At 53.3% G+C, this 15,546-nt stretch overlaps 1 protein-coding gene across 1 annotated transcript; it reads left to right on the top strand.

Annotated features, from left to right (window-relative positions):
* The first annotated feature begins 2,490 nt into the window (after positions 1 to 2,490).
* tmem223 (transmembrane protein 223) lies at positions 2,491 to 11,122 on the top strand. Its single transcript, XM_059963003.1, has 2 exons — positions 2,491 to 3,689; positions 9,397 to 11,122. The coding sequence occupies exons 1-2, from the start codon at positions 2,636 to 2,638 to the stop codon at positions 9,687 to 9,689; spliced, it is 1,347 nt and encodes a 448-aa protein (XP_059818986.1). The 5' UTR covers positions 2,491 to 2,635; the 3' UTR covers positions 9,690 to 11,122.
* Positions 11,123 to 15,546: the final 4,424 nt, after the last annotated feature.

Genomic DNA, 15,546 nt, shown 5'->3' with positions numbered 1-15,546 from the left:
TGATTAAGACACAGTGCCAAATTATCGCATCAGGGTAACTAAAGTTCCTCGAGGATTGTAGCAACACCAGATTTGACACCGAGCATTACGCTGGCCCCATCACTAGCAAATGCTACAAGGTTCTATTTCAAGTAAAAGTCATCAAACTCATGGTTATTGAGACAGTTCAATAGACACTTAGCAATAGTTTCAGCTTTCGGATCAGGCAGTTAAATTAAATCTAGAAACATAAAATGGGGATCACCTTCCTTATCACCTTCACATTTCAAATAAACTATTAGGGCGGTCTTAATGCTCAGGCTTGTAGATTCATCAATGAGAACAGAAAATTTGCCATTAATCTGCTTGATCTGCTGGCAAATGTTCTTTTTCATATTAATGGCCGTGTGATTAATTATCTGTGTAGCACCAGTGCAGGAGTGTCAATACAATTCCAGTGTCAATACCATTTCTTTTTGAAGTTCCAATAGGCCAAAGTGATCGGAGTATGGCCAGTCATTCTGAGCTAAATAATACGCAGAATGAAACATTGAACAAGTTGCCTTCAGATGCGAAGCGTTCATGGCGTCACATAATATTCCAAGAGCATCCTCACTGGCTGTTTTCAACACTTCGAGCGGCAGCGTGAGCTTTTGATGGTTCGTGATCGATGTTTTTTTTTTCTGAGAGACTTCAAGCGTGTGCTTCGATCATGGATAACAGAATACTTGGTACATCTGCCTTGCCAATTCTCCCCTGATCTTCAAGTTCTGGAGGCTGTAGCTAGCCAGCCATCCCTCACTAGCCTTAAACTCCTACCTCTCGTCCTCAACCCCCTCACAGTAGCGCTCATAGAGGCTAAGTGCCTTTTCACGCATGATTTTGCCATCGACAGGGATACGCTTCCACGACACTCCAGCCGCACACTTAATGCTTTCTCGGTCTTTGCAAGCACTTTGTCACGAACCAGAGAGGCCATTTTTGCCATTGTAGAGGCAGCACCAACACTTCCACGGATTTCAGTTCCTTTCTCTGCTTTATTGTGCATTAATAATACATCTGGGTAAGAGAAAAGACACTGGGTGGGTCCAGTTCAAACTCCATCTTCAGAAACCAACCTCCATTTTAATTAAACCCAATGACCTGGCCTCCACAGCCATCTGCTGCAATGCATTCCGCATATTTGCCAGCTGAAGAAATTCCTCCTCACCTCCGTTACAAAGAGATAGCCTTCAATCCTGAAGCTGTGATCTCTCGTCCTAGACTTACCCCCCCCCCCACACCACACTACACAAAACCACACCACACATCCTCTCCACGTCCACCCTTTCAAACTCTGAGAGGTTTCAGTGAGATTCCCCCTTCGTTCTTCTAAACTGCAGAGACATCAAATACAGTGCATTAATACCCGTGATTATACCATTAATTCCCATGATTATTCCTGAGAAATTTCTCTGGATCCTTTCCGATTGGGTAACACCCTTGTAGCCCCCAGATACCCAAAGGGACTCAAGATGGCGGTACATTTCCCCCCGCCTCACAGCTCTGGCCAAGGCTCTCTACCCCCTGCTCAGAACCTTGGAGGCTGGCATCCCTGCCCAGTCTCCCGAGTCCTAAAGGTCTGGAGCCTCCCTCCCCAAGCGCCCTCCATCCCAACCCTCCTCTCTTCTGGCAACGGAGTGGGTCTTGGGTTCTGCTTTACAGAGGGCATGGGGACGGGCCGAATGGCCACCTGCTGAGAGGGTAGAAGTCCCGGGGGGTGGGGGGGGGGGGAGAGAAAGAGAGACAACAAGGGGGAGGGGCCGAGATCCTCTGGAGAGGGGAAATGGAGGGGGAGAGGGGCAATAGAGAGGGGAGTGATCCCAGGAAGAACAACAGAGAGAGAGAGAGATAGGGACAATAGAAAGGCGGAGATTCTGGGGGCAGAGAGAGAGGGACAGAGATCCTGGGAAGAGGGGAAACATACAGGGCAATAGTGGGGTAAAGGTCTTATGGAGCAGGGCATTTTCCCCAGGAGGTGGATCACCTGGGGAAAAGGGCAACAGAGATTGGCAGATATCCTGGGAAGTGGGGCAACAGAGGGGCAGAGATCCAGGGTAAATGGGCAATAGAGAGGGGTAGAAATCCTTGAAAGGGAAGCAAACAAGAGGCAACGGAGTGGGCGTAAGTTTTGAGGAGAGATAAACAGAGAGATGTGACAGGTCAAGAAGAGGGGCCGAGATCCGGAGAGATGAGTAAAACAGGAACAGGGATCCTGAGAGCTGGAGCATTAGAGAGAGGGATGGAACTTCTTGGGCGGGGAGCACGTGAGAGGTGGCAGATCTTGCAGAGAAGGTGAGTGGGGTTACTTGTGAGAAACATTGAACCAGTATGGAAGAATTTAAAATTAGCACAATTACTGGGAGCCGGAGAAGTCGCTGTGTGCCGCCACTTTAACCCAGAGCTACCAACCGATCGGGAATAGTGAATAAAGGCTTTTCCCTGTGTTACAGGCCAGGCTCTGTAGGATCGTCCTGTGCAGCCTTGGGGCATCCCGGATGGAGTTCCGCCTCTGGCCGCTAGGGGGCGCTCGTCAGGCCGCCCGCTGGCCCGTTTAAGAGGAGGTTGCGGTGGGGCCCACCGGTCCGGACCCGTCCTGAGACTGACCGGCCGATCGATGGCCGGGCTGAGCCGGAGCTCCCCTGAGCCGGCGGCCTGGGGGCGTTGCTGGAGCTGGGAGCCGGCGGCTCCCGGCGGGAGAGGCCCAGGCTCGGCGGGAGAACGCGGCGGCGGAGGAGGCCGCGGACACGGCGCGTCGGCCCGGGGGGGAGGCATTGCGGCCGCGGGGAGAGGGGCATCAGGGGCAGGGGGTGAGAGCCCAGGGGCTCAGCTGCGGGGGTGTGTGGGGAGAGGGGCAATGTGGTGTCTGGCACTGGGCCGACTCGGGACAGGGCCGGTGGTCAGTCTGAGGACGGGAGCACTGGTCAGTCTCGGGTCAGGAAGGTGGCCGGTGGCCAGTCTCGGGTCAGGGAGGTGGCCGGTGGCCAGTCTCGGGTCAGGGAGGTGGCCGGAGGCCAGTCTCGGGTCAGGGTCAGTGGGTAATCTGGGTTGTTTTGGGACAGGGCCTGGGCCAGTGGTCACTCTTGGTACAGGGCCAATGGGCAGTTGCGGGACGGGGCCAGCGGTCAGTTTCAGGATAGAGACACCGGGGCATCTTGGGGTGGGGCCAGTGCTCTGCCTCAGGACGGGGTCACAGGGATGTGGTGGGGCAGGGTCAGCGGTCAGTGTGTCGGGGAGCCCTATGGTGGGAGGGGGCAGCCTGCCACCCATCACCCTGGGTCCTGGCCGTACTACTGCGGTGAGAGGGTGGCCCCAGTGGGGCGCCTGCAGCTGGCTCCAGGCTCCCGTCGTCAGCCCGGCGAGGAGTTACCACCGCTGGCCAAGTCAGCCGCGGGCTAGGCCGGTGAGCACCGACCTGCCCCGGGACGTTACGCTCTTCCAGAACCACAGGCCCCACTTCTTCCGCCTGCTGGGCCTCTTCTGCGGCGCCCAGGCCCTCTTCTGGGCCTACCTGGCCCACTTTGCCTTCACCTCCCTCAGGGACACGGGCTACGAGGAGACGGTGCTGGTGGGCGACCGGGCAGAGGGGCTGCCGAAGATCGGCGGGATCTCCCTGAACCTGGGCTCGGACAAGTGGAGATACAGCTTCACCGTCTCCTGCCTGACTGTTGGTAAGTCTTGTGCCCCTCTGATCGAACTGGGGTTCCCCGGATTGGAAGGAGTACTCTTGTATGTGAAAAGCTTGTGTGCTGAGCACTGTGGTAGAGCGAGGTAAACTAATTCCAGAGTGTAACACCTATAGAGAAGGTGCAGTGGGGGTAGACAACAAGTTACAAGATTAGGACGATGTAGGAAATGCTGGCGGAACTCAGCGAGTCAGGCAGTCCTGATGAAGGGCCTCCGTTTGAGAGCAGCAACTGTTTATTCCTTTCCATAGATGCTGCCAGTAACTTTTAAACTCCTGGGTGCCTCTATCTCAGAGGACCTGATTGTATAAATACAATCGCGAAGAAAGCACGACAGTGCCTCTTCTTCCTCAGGGGTCTGCAGAGATCCGGCACGTCATCGAAGACCTTGGCAAAACTGCTGTAGATGTGCGGTGGGAAGTGGCTGTGTCATGGCCTGGTACGGGAACACTGATGCCTTTGAGGGGAAAATCCTACAAAAGGGAGTGGATTTGGCCCAGTCCATCACAGGTAAAACCATACCAACCACCAAGCACCTCTACATGAAACGCTGTCGTAGGAAAGCAGCGTCCATCGTCAAAGATCCCCACCACCCAGGCCGTGCTCTCTTCTCACTGCTGCCATCGGGTAGAAGGTACAGGAGCCTCAGGACTCGCACCACCAGGTTCAGGAACAGTTATTACCCCTCAACCATCAGGAAGGAGGTACAGGAGCCTCAGGACCCACACCACCAGGTTCAGGAACAGTTACCACCCCTCAGCCATCAGGTAGAAGGTACAGGAGCCTCAGGACCCACACCACCAGGTTCAGGAACAGTTACCACCCCTCAGCCATCAGGTAGAAGGTACAGGAGCCTCAGGACCCACACCACCAGGTTCAGGAACAGTTACCACCCCTCAACTATTAGGCTCTTGAACGAAAGGGGATAATTTCACTCACTTGCCCATCCATTGAGATGTTCCCACAACCAATGACCTCACTTTAAGGACTCTTTACCTCACGTTCTCGTTATTTATTGCTATTTATTTAGATTTGTATTTGCACAGTTTGTTGTCCATTGATCCTGTTTACAGTTACTATTCTATAGATCTGCTGAGGATGCCCGCAGGGAAATGAATCTCAGGTTTGTACGTGGTGACGTGTCCGTACTCTGATAATAAATTTTACTTTGAAGTTTGAACTTTACTTTGACTTCCTCCAGTATTTTGTATGTGTTTCCTGCGCCTCTCCCAAGTTCAAAGTAGATTTATTATCAAAGCCCGTGTATGTCACCAGGTAAAAGCCATTTCCCTGCGGGCATTCACAGTAGAAACACAATAGAATCAACAAGAAACCACTGAGGAGGTCCGGCAAACGGCCGGTGTGCAAAAGGCAAGCTGTGCAAATACACAAAAAAAACCTTAAAAATCATGTCGGGAGCTGCGGAGTGAGTCCGTCAGCCGTGGAATCAGTTCAGTTTAAAAACGCAAACACGAGGAAATCTGCAGACACTGGAAATTCAAACAACACACACAAAATGCTGGTGGAACACGGCAGGCCAGGCAGCGTCTACAGGGCGAAGCGCTGTCGACGTTTCGGGCCGAGACCCTTCGTCAGGACTAACTGAAAGGAAAGATAGTAAGAGGTTTGAAAGTAGGAGGGGGAGGGGGAAATGATAGGAGAAGACCGGAGGGGGTGGGATGAAGCCAAGAGCTGGAGAGGTGATTGGCGAAAGTGATACCAAGCTGGAGAAGGGAAAGGATCATGGGATGGGAGACCTCGGGAGAAAGAAAGGGGTAGGGGAGCACCAGAGGGAGATGGAGAACAGGCAGAGTGATGGGCAGAGAGAGAGAAAGAAAAGGGAAGGGAAAAAATCTAAATATATCAGGGAAGGGGTAAGAAGGGGAGGAGGGGCATTAACAGAAGTTAGAGAAGTCAATGTTCATGCCATCAGGTTGGAGGCTACCCAGACAGAATATAAGGTGTTGTTCCTCCAACCTGAGTGTGGCTTCATCTTGACAGTAGAGGAGGCCGTGGATAGACATATCGGAATGAGAATGGGACGTGGAATTAAAATGTGGCCACTGGGAGATCACCCCGAAACATCGACAGTGTTTCTCCCTATAGATGCTGCCTGGCCTGCTGTGTTCTGCCAGCGTTTTGTGTGCCTTGCTTGAATTTCCAGCATCTGCCGATTTCCTCGTGTTTGCTGTGGAGTATTGTGCACGGTTGAGGTCGCCGCCACTATAGGAGGGAGATGGAGGGGCTGCAGAAGAGGTTTTACCAGGACACTGCCTGGTTTAGAGGGCCTGTGCTATCACGAGAGGCTGGGCAAACTCGGGTTGTTTTCTCTAGAACCCTCGGCCGAGGGGAGATCAATAGAGGTTTGTAAGATTGTGTGAGAGTGGACAGGGAGTATCTGTTCCCAGGGTTCAAATGTCTAACACCAGAGGGTATGCTTTGAAGGTAAGGTGCGGGGGGTAGGTTCAAAGGGGAATGTGAGGGGTAACCTTTTTTACTCGGGAAGTGGTGGATGCTTGGTATGGAGGTGGAGGCAAATACATTAGAGGCTTTTAAGAGATGTTTGGATAGGCACACGGATGTGAGGAAGATGCAGGGATGTGGACATGGTGTAGAGGAAGGATTAGTGCTTGGGTGTTTGTATACTTTTTTTGCTGGTCCAGCACAACATTGTGGGCTGAATGGCCTGCAAAAACCAGAAAGGGATGTGATATTGAGGCTTCATAAGGCGTTGGTCGGACCACACTTGGGAGTATTGTGAGCAGTTTTGGGCCCCTTATCTCAGAAGGGATGTGCTGGTGTTGGAGAAGGTCCAGAGGGGGTTCGCTAGAATGATCCCAGCAGTGAAAGGGTTAACATGCGAGGAGAGTTCGGTTTCTGTGGGCCCCTACTTGCAGGAATTGAGGAGAATATTGAAAGGCCTCGATTGAGTGGACGTGGAGAGGATGTTTCCTATAGTGGGGGAGTCTAGGACCAGAGGACACAGAGGGAGTGGATGTGGAGAGGATGTTTCCTATAGTGGGGGAGTCTAGGACCAGAGGACACAAATAGAGTGGATGTGGAGAGGATGTTTCCTATAGTGGGGGAGTCTAGGACCAGAGGACACAGATAGAGTGGATGTGGAGAGGATGTTTCCTATAGTGGGGGAGTCTAGGACCAGAGGACACAGATAGAGTGGATGTGGAGAGGATGTTTCCTATAGTGGAGGAGTCTAGGACCAGAGGACACAGATAGAGTGGATGTGGAGAGGATGTTTCCTATAGTGGGGGAGTCTAGGACCAGAGGACACAGATAGAGTGGATGTGAAGAGGATGTTTCCTATAGTGGGGGAGTCTAGGACCAGAGGACACAGATAGAGTGGATGTGGAGAGGATGTTTCCTATAGTGGGGGAGTCTAGGACCAGAGGACACAGGGAGAGTGGATGTGAAGAGGATGTTTCCTATAGTGGGGGAGTCTAGGACCGGAGGACACAGATAGAGTGGATGTGGAGAGGATGTTTCCTATAGTGGGGGAGTGTAGGACCAGAGGACACAGATAGAGTGGACGTGGAGAGGATGTTTCCTGTAGTGGGGGAGTCTAGGACCAGAGGACACAGAGATAGTGGATGTGAAGAGGGTGTTTCCTATAGTGGGGGAGTCTGGGACCAGAGGACACAGATAGAGTGGATGTGGAGAGGATGTTTCTTATAGTGGGGGAGTCTAGGACCAGAGGACACAGATAGAGTGGATGTGGAGAGGATGTTTCCTATAGTGGGGGAGTCTAGGACCAGAGGGCACAAATAGAGTGGATGTAGAGAGGATGTTTCCTATAGTGGGGGAGTCTAGAACCAGAGGGCACAAATAGAGTGGATGTGGAGAGGGTGTTTCCTATGGTGGGGGAGTCTAGGACCAGAGGAGACAAATAGAGTGGATGTGGAGAGGATGTTTCCTATAGTGGGGGAGTCTAGGACCAGAGGACACAGAGAGAGTGGATGTGAAGAGGGTGTTTCCTAAAGTGGGGGAGTCTGGGACCAGAGGACACAGAGAGAGTGGATGTGGAGAGGATGTTTCCTATAGTGGGGGAGTCTGGGACCAGAGGACACAGAGAGAGTGGATGTGGAGAGGATGTTTCCTATAGTGGGGGAGTCTAGGACCAGAGGACACAGATGGAGTGGATGTGGAGAGGATGTTTCCTATAGTGGGGGAGTTTAGGACCAGAGGACACAGAGAGAGTGGATGTGGAGAGGATGTTTCCTATAGTGGAGGAGTCTAGGACCAGAGGACACAGATAGAGTGGATGTGGAGAGGATGTTTCCTATAGTGGGGGAGTCTGGGATCAGAGGACACAGAGAGAGTGGATGTGGAGAGGATGTTTCCTATAGTGGGGGAGTCTGGGACCAGAGGACACAGAGAGAGTGGATGTGGAGAGGATGTTTCCTATAGTGGGGGAGTCTAGGACCAGAGGACACAAAGTGGATGTGGAGAGGATGTTTCCTATAGTGGGGGAGTTTAGGACCAGAGGACACAGAGAGAGTGGATGTGGAGAGGATGTTTCCTATAGTGAGGGAGTCTAGGACCAGAGGACACAGATAGAGTGGATGTGGAGAGGATGTTTCCTATAGTGGGGGAGTCTGGTACCATAGGACACAGATGGAGTGGATGTGGAGAGGATGTTTCCTATAGTGGGGGAGTCTAGGACCAGAGGACACAGAGAGAGTGGATGTGAAGAGGGTTTTTCCTATAGTGGGGGAGTCTGGGACCAGAGGACACAGATAGAGTGGATGTGGAGAGGATGTTTCCTATAGTGGGGGAGTCTGGGACCAGAGGACACAGAGAGAGTGGATGTGGAGAGGATGTTTCCTATAGTGGGGGAGTCTGGGACCAGAGGACACAGAGAGAGTGGATGTGGAGAGGATGTTTCCTATAGTGGGGGAGTCTAGGACCAGAGGACACAGAGTGGATGTGGAGAGGATGTTTCCTATAGTGGGGGAGTTTAGGACCAGAGGACACAGAGAGAGTGGATGTGGAGAGGATGTTTCCTATAGTGAGGGAGTCTAGGACCAGAGGACACAGAGTGGATGTGGAGAGGATGTTTCCTATAGTGGGGGAGTCTGGTACCATAGGACACAGATGGAGTGGATGTGGAGAGGATGTTTCCTATAGTGGGGGAGTCTAGGACCAGAGGACACAGATAGAGTGGATGTGGAGAGGATGTTTCCTATAGTGGGGGAGTCTAGGACCAGAAGACACAGGTAGAGTGGATGTGGAGAGGATGTTTCCTATAGTGGAGGAGTCTAGGACCAGAGGACACAGATAGAGTGGATGTGGAAAGGATGTTTCCTATAGTGGGGGAGTTTAGGACCAGAGGACACAGAGAGAGTGGATGTGGAGAGGATGTTTCCTATAGTGGGGGAGTCTAGGACCAGAGGACACAGATAGAGTGGATGTGGAGAGGATGTTTCCTATGGCGGGTAAGTCTAGGACCAGAGGACACAGAGAGAGTGGATGTGGAGAGGATGTTTCCTATAGTGGGGGAGTCTAGGACCAGAGGACACAGATAGAGTGGATGTGGAGAGGATCCCAAGACTTTTCTAGGTGTTATCTGGTCGATGTCTGGATCCATGGGGTGGTACGAGGTGAGGGGCTGGATGGTTAACGCCAGTTACTGCAGTTGTAGTGATCACTTTGTCCCGTGGTTCTCTTTCTCCTTTAGGGTGCCTGATCCTCGCGGCAGGCTCCGCGTTCTCCCGTCGTTCCGTCTGCGGCGTCGTGCTCCACCGGGGAGGCCGGGAAGTTACCATCTCCAGCCACCGGCTGCTGGGGGGCAGCCGCTCCTTCCGGGCGCCCCTCCGCGACCTCTCCTGCATGGCGCACCGCAGCCAAGTGGCCTCGGTCATCCCCCTCAAGGTCCGGGGGCACCGCCTGTACTACCTGCTGGACGGGCGCGGGCAGTTCCACAACCCTGGCCTCTTCGACATCACCGTCGGCGCCTACAGGTCGCTCTGAGCCGAGCTCGTCGGTCGCCCGACCAGCGAAACAGCGAGGGACAGCCCCCGTGCCCGAAGGTTCAAAGATTCCATCTCCCCGCTAGTCCGCCATCACGGGGTGGCGTTATACGGGCACTGAAGCCCTCAGGAAGATGCACCGGAGAGAGACATTGATACAAACACAACCGGGGTTGGTTTATTACTATCAAATGAAATCTACAGCACGTTACGGGCCCTTCGGCCCACAATGTTGTACTAGAGAAACTGCACAGCTTGTCATAGATACTCTTCCTGCAGATCGTTACACAGAGCATCGAGGTCGAACAAGGGAAAACGGTAACAGAATGCAGAGTGGTGTGTGATAGCGACCGAGAAAGTCCATTGCGGTTAAGTGATGAGGTGCAAGTTCGTAACGAAGTAGGTCGTGAGGTCAGGAGTCCAACTTACTGTACTGTTTAAAACCCGAACACAGATAGAGTGGATGTGGAGAGACGTTTCCAGCTGGGTAGGATCTGTCTTTGGGCCTGGTGGAACAAGCTTTTTGTATCTTCTGCCCGACGGGAGGGGAGAAGGGAGATTGTCCGGGGTGGGCGGGGGTCTTTGTGCTGGCTGCTTCACTGGGGCAGTGAGAAGTGCAGGTAGAGTCCACGGAGTGGAGGCTGGTCGCCACGATGTGTCCGCGACTCTCTGCGGTCTCTTCAAAGTTCGAAGTAAAAACTCGTTATTGAATTGAATCGGCTTTATTTCTTGCATCGCTCACCTACACAAGGAGGCCAGATCTTCCCGTTGCGTCTCCGTCTGAATGTGCGAATGATAGTAATTTGTAATAAATAGTATGTACATACGTTATCAGAGTCCGTCCATGTCAGCACGTAACGGCCCTGAGATCGTGTTTCCTGCAGGCAGACTGCGCGGAACTGTAGGACAGCGACTGTAAACAGGACCAACAGACAGGATCTTGTGGCCGCAGGCAGAGACGACGACAATGCACCGTATCTCGAGCGAAGCAGCCCCAGTACGTCCACCTTCTCCTTTCGGCCTCATACCCTCGGATCTAAGCAGCGTGTCGGTAACCTCTCTCAGCCTCCTCCACAGTCCCCACGTCCTTCCTGTAACTGGGCAACCGCAACTCCAGTTGCAGTCCGACTGAAGTCTTGTGTATCTCTATCGTTTACCTGCACTGTACTTCCCTGTAATATCTGGAATCCCCTGCCACGGGAAGCAGTTGAGTCCGGTTGATTGGCTGTATTTAAGAGGGAGTTAGATGTGGCCCTTGTGGCTAAAGGGATCAGGGGGTATGGAGAGAAATCAGGTACAGGGTTCTGAGTTGGATGATCAGCCATGATCATACTGAATGGCGGTGCAGGCTCGAAGGGCCGAATGGCCTACTCCTGCACCTATTTTCTATGTTTCTATGTCCCCATTCCCCCCCCCCCCCCCCGTAACACGAGAAGCCTGCAGACGCTGGAAACCCAGAGCAACGCACGCACAAAACGCTGGAGGAACTCTGCAGGCCGGGCAGCGTCTGTGGAGGGGAAGAAACGGTCGACGTTTCGGGCCGAGACCCTTCTGAGAAGGAAGGGGGAAGTTGCCAGAATAAAATGGTGGGAGGGAGGGTGGGAGGGGAAGGAAGCAAGCTGGAAGGTGATAGGTGGAGCCAGGTGGGTGGGAAAGGTCAAGGGCTGGAGAGAAAGGAATCTGATGGGAGAAGGAGGAGGAGGACAGGACCCAGGGTGAAGTGATAGGCACCTGGCTTCACCTATCACCTTCTAGCTAGCCTCCTTTCCCCCTCCCCTCACATTTTACTCCGGCATCTTCCCCCTTCCTTCTCAGTCCTGATGGAAGGCCTCGGCCCGAACTGTCGCCCGTTTATTCATCTCCATAGATGCTGCCCAGCCTGCTGGGTTCCTCTGGCATTTTGTGTGTGCTGGCTTGGATCTCCAGCGCCTGCTAAATCTCTGCGACTCCGTTTTGCAGACCCTCCTCGGGGTTCAATTTTCCGCTTGCGTGGCTGTAACGGGTTACAACGGTGCTTCAGGAATGATCAATCGAACCCGGGTCCTCTGTTGCGAACTGTGCCCCTCTTCGATTCTTTAGTACCCGGAGAACTGTTTTATCATTGCTGACTTACAACGTGAATGTTGTGTGTGCTGCGGGAGCAGTTCTGGCCAAAGGCCTGAAGCCCTACCAGTCAGAAAAATAAATTGATAACATTGAAAAATGTACGAGCTTTCACGTTTCCATGGGACAAAGAAATCTACAGCACATTACAGGCCCTTCGGCCCACAATGTTGTGCTGACCATGTAACCTACTCTAGAATCTGCCTAGCTTTTCCCTACTGCATAGCGTTCTCTTTTTCTAAGGTCCATGTCTCTTAAAAGACCCCATTGTATCCGCTTCCACCATCACCACCGGCAGTGCATTCCACTCAGCCGCCACTCTCTGTGAAAAACTTACCCCTGACATCCCCCCTGTACCCACTTCCAAGCACCTTAAAACTATGCCCCCTCGTGTTAGCCATTTCAGCCCTGGGAAAAAGCCTCTGGCTATCCACATGATCAATGCCTTTCATCATCTTAAACACCTCTATCAGGTCACCTCTCATCCTCTGTTGCTCCAAGGAGAAAAGGCCGAGTTCACTCAATCTATTCTCACAAGGTGTGTTCCCCAATCCAGGCAACATCCTTGTAAATCTCCTCTGCACTCTCTGTATTGCATCCACTGGGTTCATGGACCGCTCAGAAATCCAACTGGAGACTGGAAGAAGCTCTAAAACGTTGAGTGTGTGTCTTTTCCCTCTGTACCTCCTCCTGGAAGGCAGCATTGAGCAGCGATCACGTCCTGGATGGTGAGGGCCCTTAGTGATGGCTGCTGCCTTCTGAAGGTGGGGAGGGTTGTGCCAGAGATGGAATCGGCTGAGTCTGCAGCCCCCCCTGCGGAGCCTCCAGACCAGACGGTGATGCACCCAGTCAGACAAGCTCAATGGTACGTCTGTACAAACTTAAAAGAGTCTTTGGTGACGTGTCTGGCCGCTGGCGTGCCTTCCTCGCTAATCAGTGTGTTGGGCAGATCTTCTGACATGTTAACGCCCAGGAACTCGAAACGGCTGTCCCCGTCCACCGCTGACCCCTCGACGAGGACTGTTGTGTGTCCTTCATGAAGTCCACGGTCAAATCTCTGGTCTTGCCGACGTTGAGTGCAAGGTGTGGCCGCCACTCCACTCAGCCAGCTGATCAAGCTCACTCCTGTACGCCTCCTTGTCGCTATCTGAGATTCTGCCGACGACTGTTACCCTTCTTGCCCCCCTCCCCACCGTAGCATGGTCCTCCCTCAGCTGCCCAGTGTCCTCAGCCTTCCCTCCACCCCTCTCTCCCTGAGCCTCTCCGATCCTGGGTACCCCCCTCCCGAAGCCGGGTATGTTTGCTCCTCGTCTGCCCGCCCCTCTACCTCCGGAGTCTGGGTGTCTCTGAGACGGCTAGGAGATCACCTGGAACTCCCCTACTACGCCGCAGGCGATTGGTCAATTGGAGGGGGCACCTCCACCAATGAGCGCTCGGAACCTGGAACCACATGGTCACGTGACAGGTACATAGAGCAGGGGTGGAGGCCCACGGACCCCTCGGTTAATGGTTGGGCTCCGTGGCCTCTGAAAGGTTGGGTATCCCTGATCTAGAATATTTGGAACTTGGAACGTACAAGACTACAGGACCTTCACCCCACAAGGGTGTGCTGAACTTTTAATTTAACCATTTCTCCTACGTAGCCCTCCACGTTACTGTCACCCATGTGCCTGCCTAAGAGTCTCTTAAATGTTTCTGCGTTCACCACTCTCTGTAAAATCTCTGACCTTCCCCCCCACCCCATACTTTAATCACTTTAAAATTATGCCCCCTCGTCAGACATCCCACCTCTCCCGGAAGTTCCGGGAGATTCCTGCAAATTGATGGTGCTACCTCCCTGAAATGAGTTTTCGCAGGGTGGGATGTCTGCCTGGTATTTGCCATTTCTGCCCGGGGGTGGGGGGGGGGATCCTCTTGACTGTCCACTCAAACTGTGCCTTGATCAAATTGCCTCTCATCCTCCCTCACTGCAAAGAGAGAAGCCCTCGCCCGCTCACTCTATCCTCATAGGAAGTGCTCTCTAATCCGGGCAGCATCCTGGTCAATCTCCCCTGCAGCATCCTGGTCAATCTCCCCTGCACCCTCTCTAATCCAGGCAGCATCCTGGTGAATCTCCTCTGCACCCTCTCTAATCCAGGCAGCGTCCTGGTGAATCTCCTCTGTGCCCTCTCTAATCCAGGCAGCGTCCCGGTGAATCTCCTCTGCACCCTCTCTAATCCAGGCAGCGTGCTGGTGAATCTCCTCTGCACCCTCTCTAATCCAGGCAGCGTCCTGGTGAATCTCCTCTGTGCCCTCTCTAATCCAGGCAGCGTCCCGGTGAATCTCCTCTGCACCCTCTCTAATCCAGGCAGCGTGCTGGTGAATCTCCTCTGCACCCTCTCTAATCCAGGCAGCGTCCTGGTGAATCTCCTCTGTGCCCTCTCTAATCCAGGCAGTGTCCCGGTGAATCTCCTCTGCACCCTCTCTAATCCAGGCAGCATCCTGGTCAATCTCCTCTGCACCCTCTCTAATCCAGGCAGCATCCCGGTGAATCAGCTCTGCACGCTCTCTAATCCAGGCAGCGTCCTGGTGAATCTCCTCTGCACCCTCTCTAATCCAGGCAGCATCCTGGTGAATCTCCCCTGCACCCTCTCTAATCCAGGCAGCATCCTGGTGAATCTCCTCTGCACCCTCTCTAATCCAGGCAGCATCCTGGTGAATCTCCCCTGCACCCTCTCTAATCCAGACAGCGTCCTGGTGAATCTCCTCTGCACCCTCTCTAATCCAGGCAGCGTCCTGGTGAATCTCCTCTGCACCCTCTCTAATCCAGGCAGAATCCTGGTGAATCTCCTCTGCACCCTCTCTAATCCAGGCAGCGTCCTGGTGAATCTCCTCTGCCTTCTCTATAATCCAGGCAGCGTCCTGGTGAATCTCCTCTGCACCCTCTCTAATCCAGGCAGCGTCCTGGTGAATCTCCCTCTGCACCCTCTCTAATCCAGGCAGCGTCCTGGTGAATCTCCTCTGCACCCTCTATAATCCAGGCAGCGCCCTGGTGAATCTCCTCTGCACCCTCTCTAATCCAGGCAGCGTCCTGGTGAATCTCCCTCTGCACCCTCTCTAATCCAGGCAGCATCCTGGTGAATCTCCTCTGCACCCTCTCTAACCCAGGCAGCGTCCTGGTGAATCTCCCTCTGCACCCTCTCTAATCCAGGCAGCATCCTGGTGAATCTCCTCTGCACCCTCTCTGATCCAGGCAGCATCCCGGTGAATCTCCTCTGCACCCTCTCTAATCCAGGCAGCGTCCTGGTGAATCTCCCTCTGCACCCTCTCTAAAGCCTCCACATCCTTCCTGTAGTGAGGTGACCAGAACTGAACACGATACTCCACAAGGGTGGTCTGACCAAGGTTTTATAGAGCTGCAACGTTACCTTGTGGCTCCTAAACTCAGTCCCCTGGCTAACGACAGTTAATGCACCACATGCCTTCTTAACTACCCTATCATCCTGTGCAGCAATGCCAGACTACACTGGTACTCCCATTAGATTTGTTAAAGATGGATTTTCAGGCACAGGTGGAATTGAGGGGATTTCACTTGCATCCTCAAACACACCAGGGCAGAAAGGTACATTTGAAAAGCCAGTAGTTAATCAGGGATAGCCCTATGTAGGTGAGGAGGCAGTGGGGCAGTCCTGTCTCACTGATCACAACATAGAACCTGACAGCACAGTGCAGGGCCTTTGGCCTACATTTAACCCCATCACCCCTCCTGGGGCAGA

The sequence above is a fragment of the Hypanus sabinus genome, unplaced genomic scaffold (assembly GCF_030144855.1).
Source record: "Hypanus sabinus isolate sHypSab1 unplaced genomic scaffold, sHypSab1.hap1 scaffold_882, whole genome shotgun sequence".
In the NCBI taxonomy this organism is placed as follows: domain Eukaryota; kingdom Metazoa; phylum Chordata; class Chondrichthyes; order Myliobatiformes; family Dasyatidae; genus Hypanus; species Hypanus sabinus.
This window is presented reverse-complemented; position numbering and strand designations above follow the sequence as displayed.

What these genes read in the sequence shown, in the direction of transcription:
- tmem223 (XM_059963003.1), top strand. Translation starts at nt 2,636, where the DNA reads ATGGCCGGGCTGAGCCGGAGCTCCCCTGAGCCGGCGGCCTGGGGGCGT. An exon ending in CGTCTCCTGCCTGACTGTTG is followed by an intron (nt 3,690 to 9,396) that starts GTAAGTCTTGTG and finishes TTTCTCCTTTAG; the next exon opens with GGTGCCTGATCCTCGCGGCA.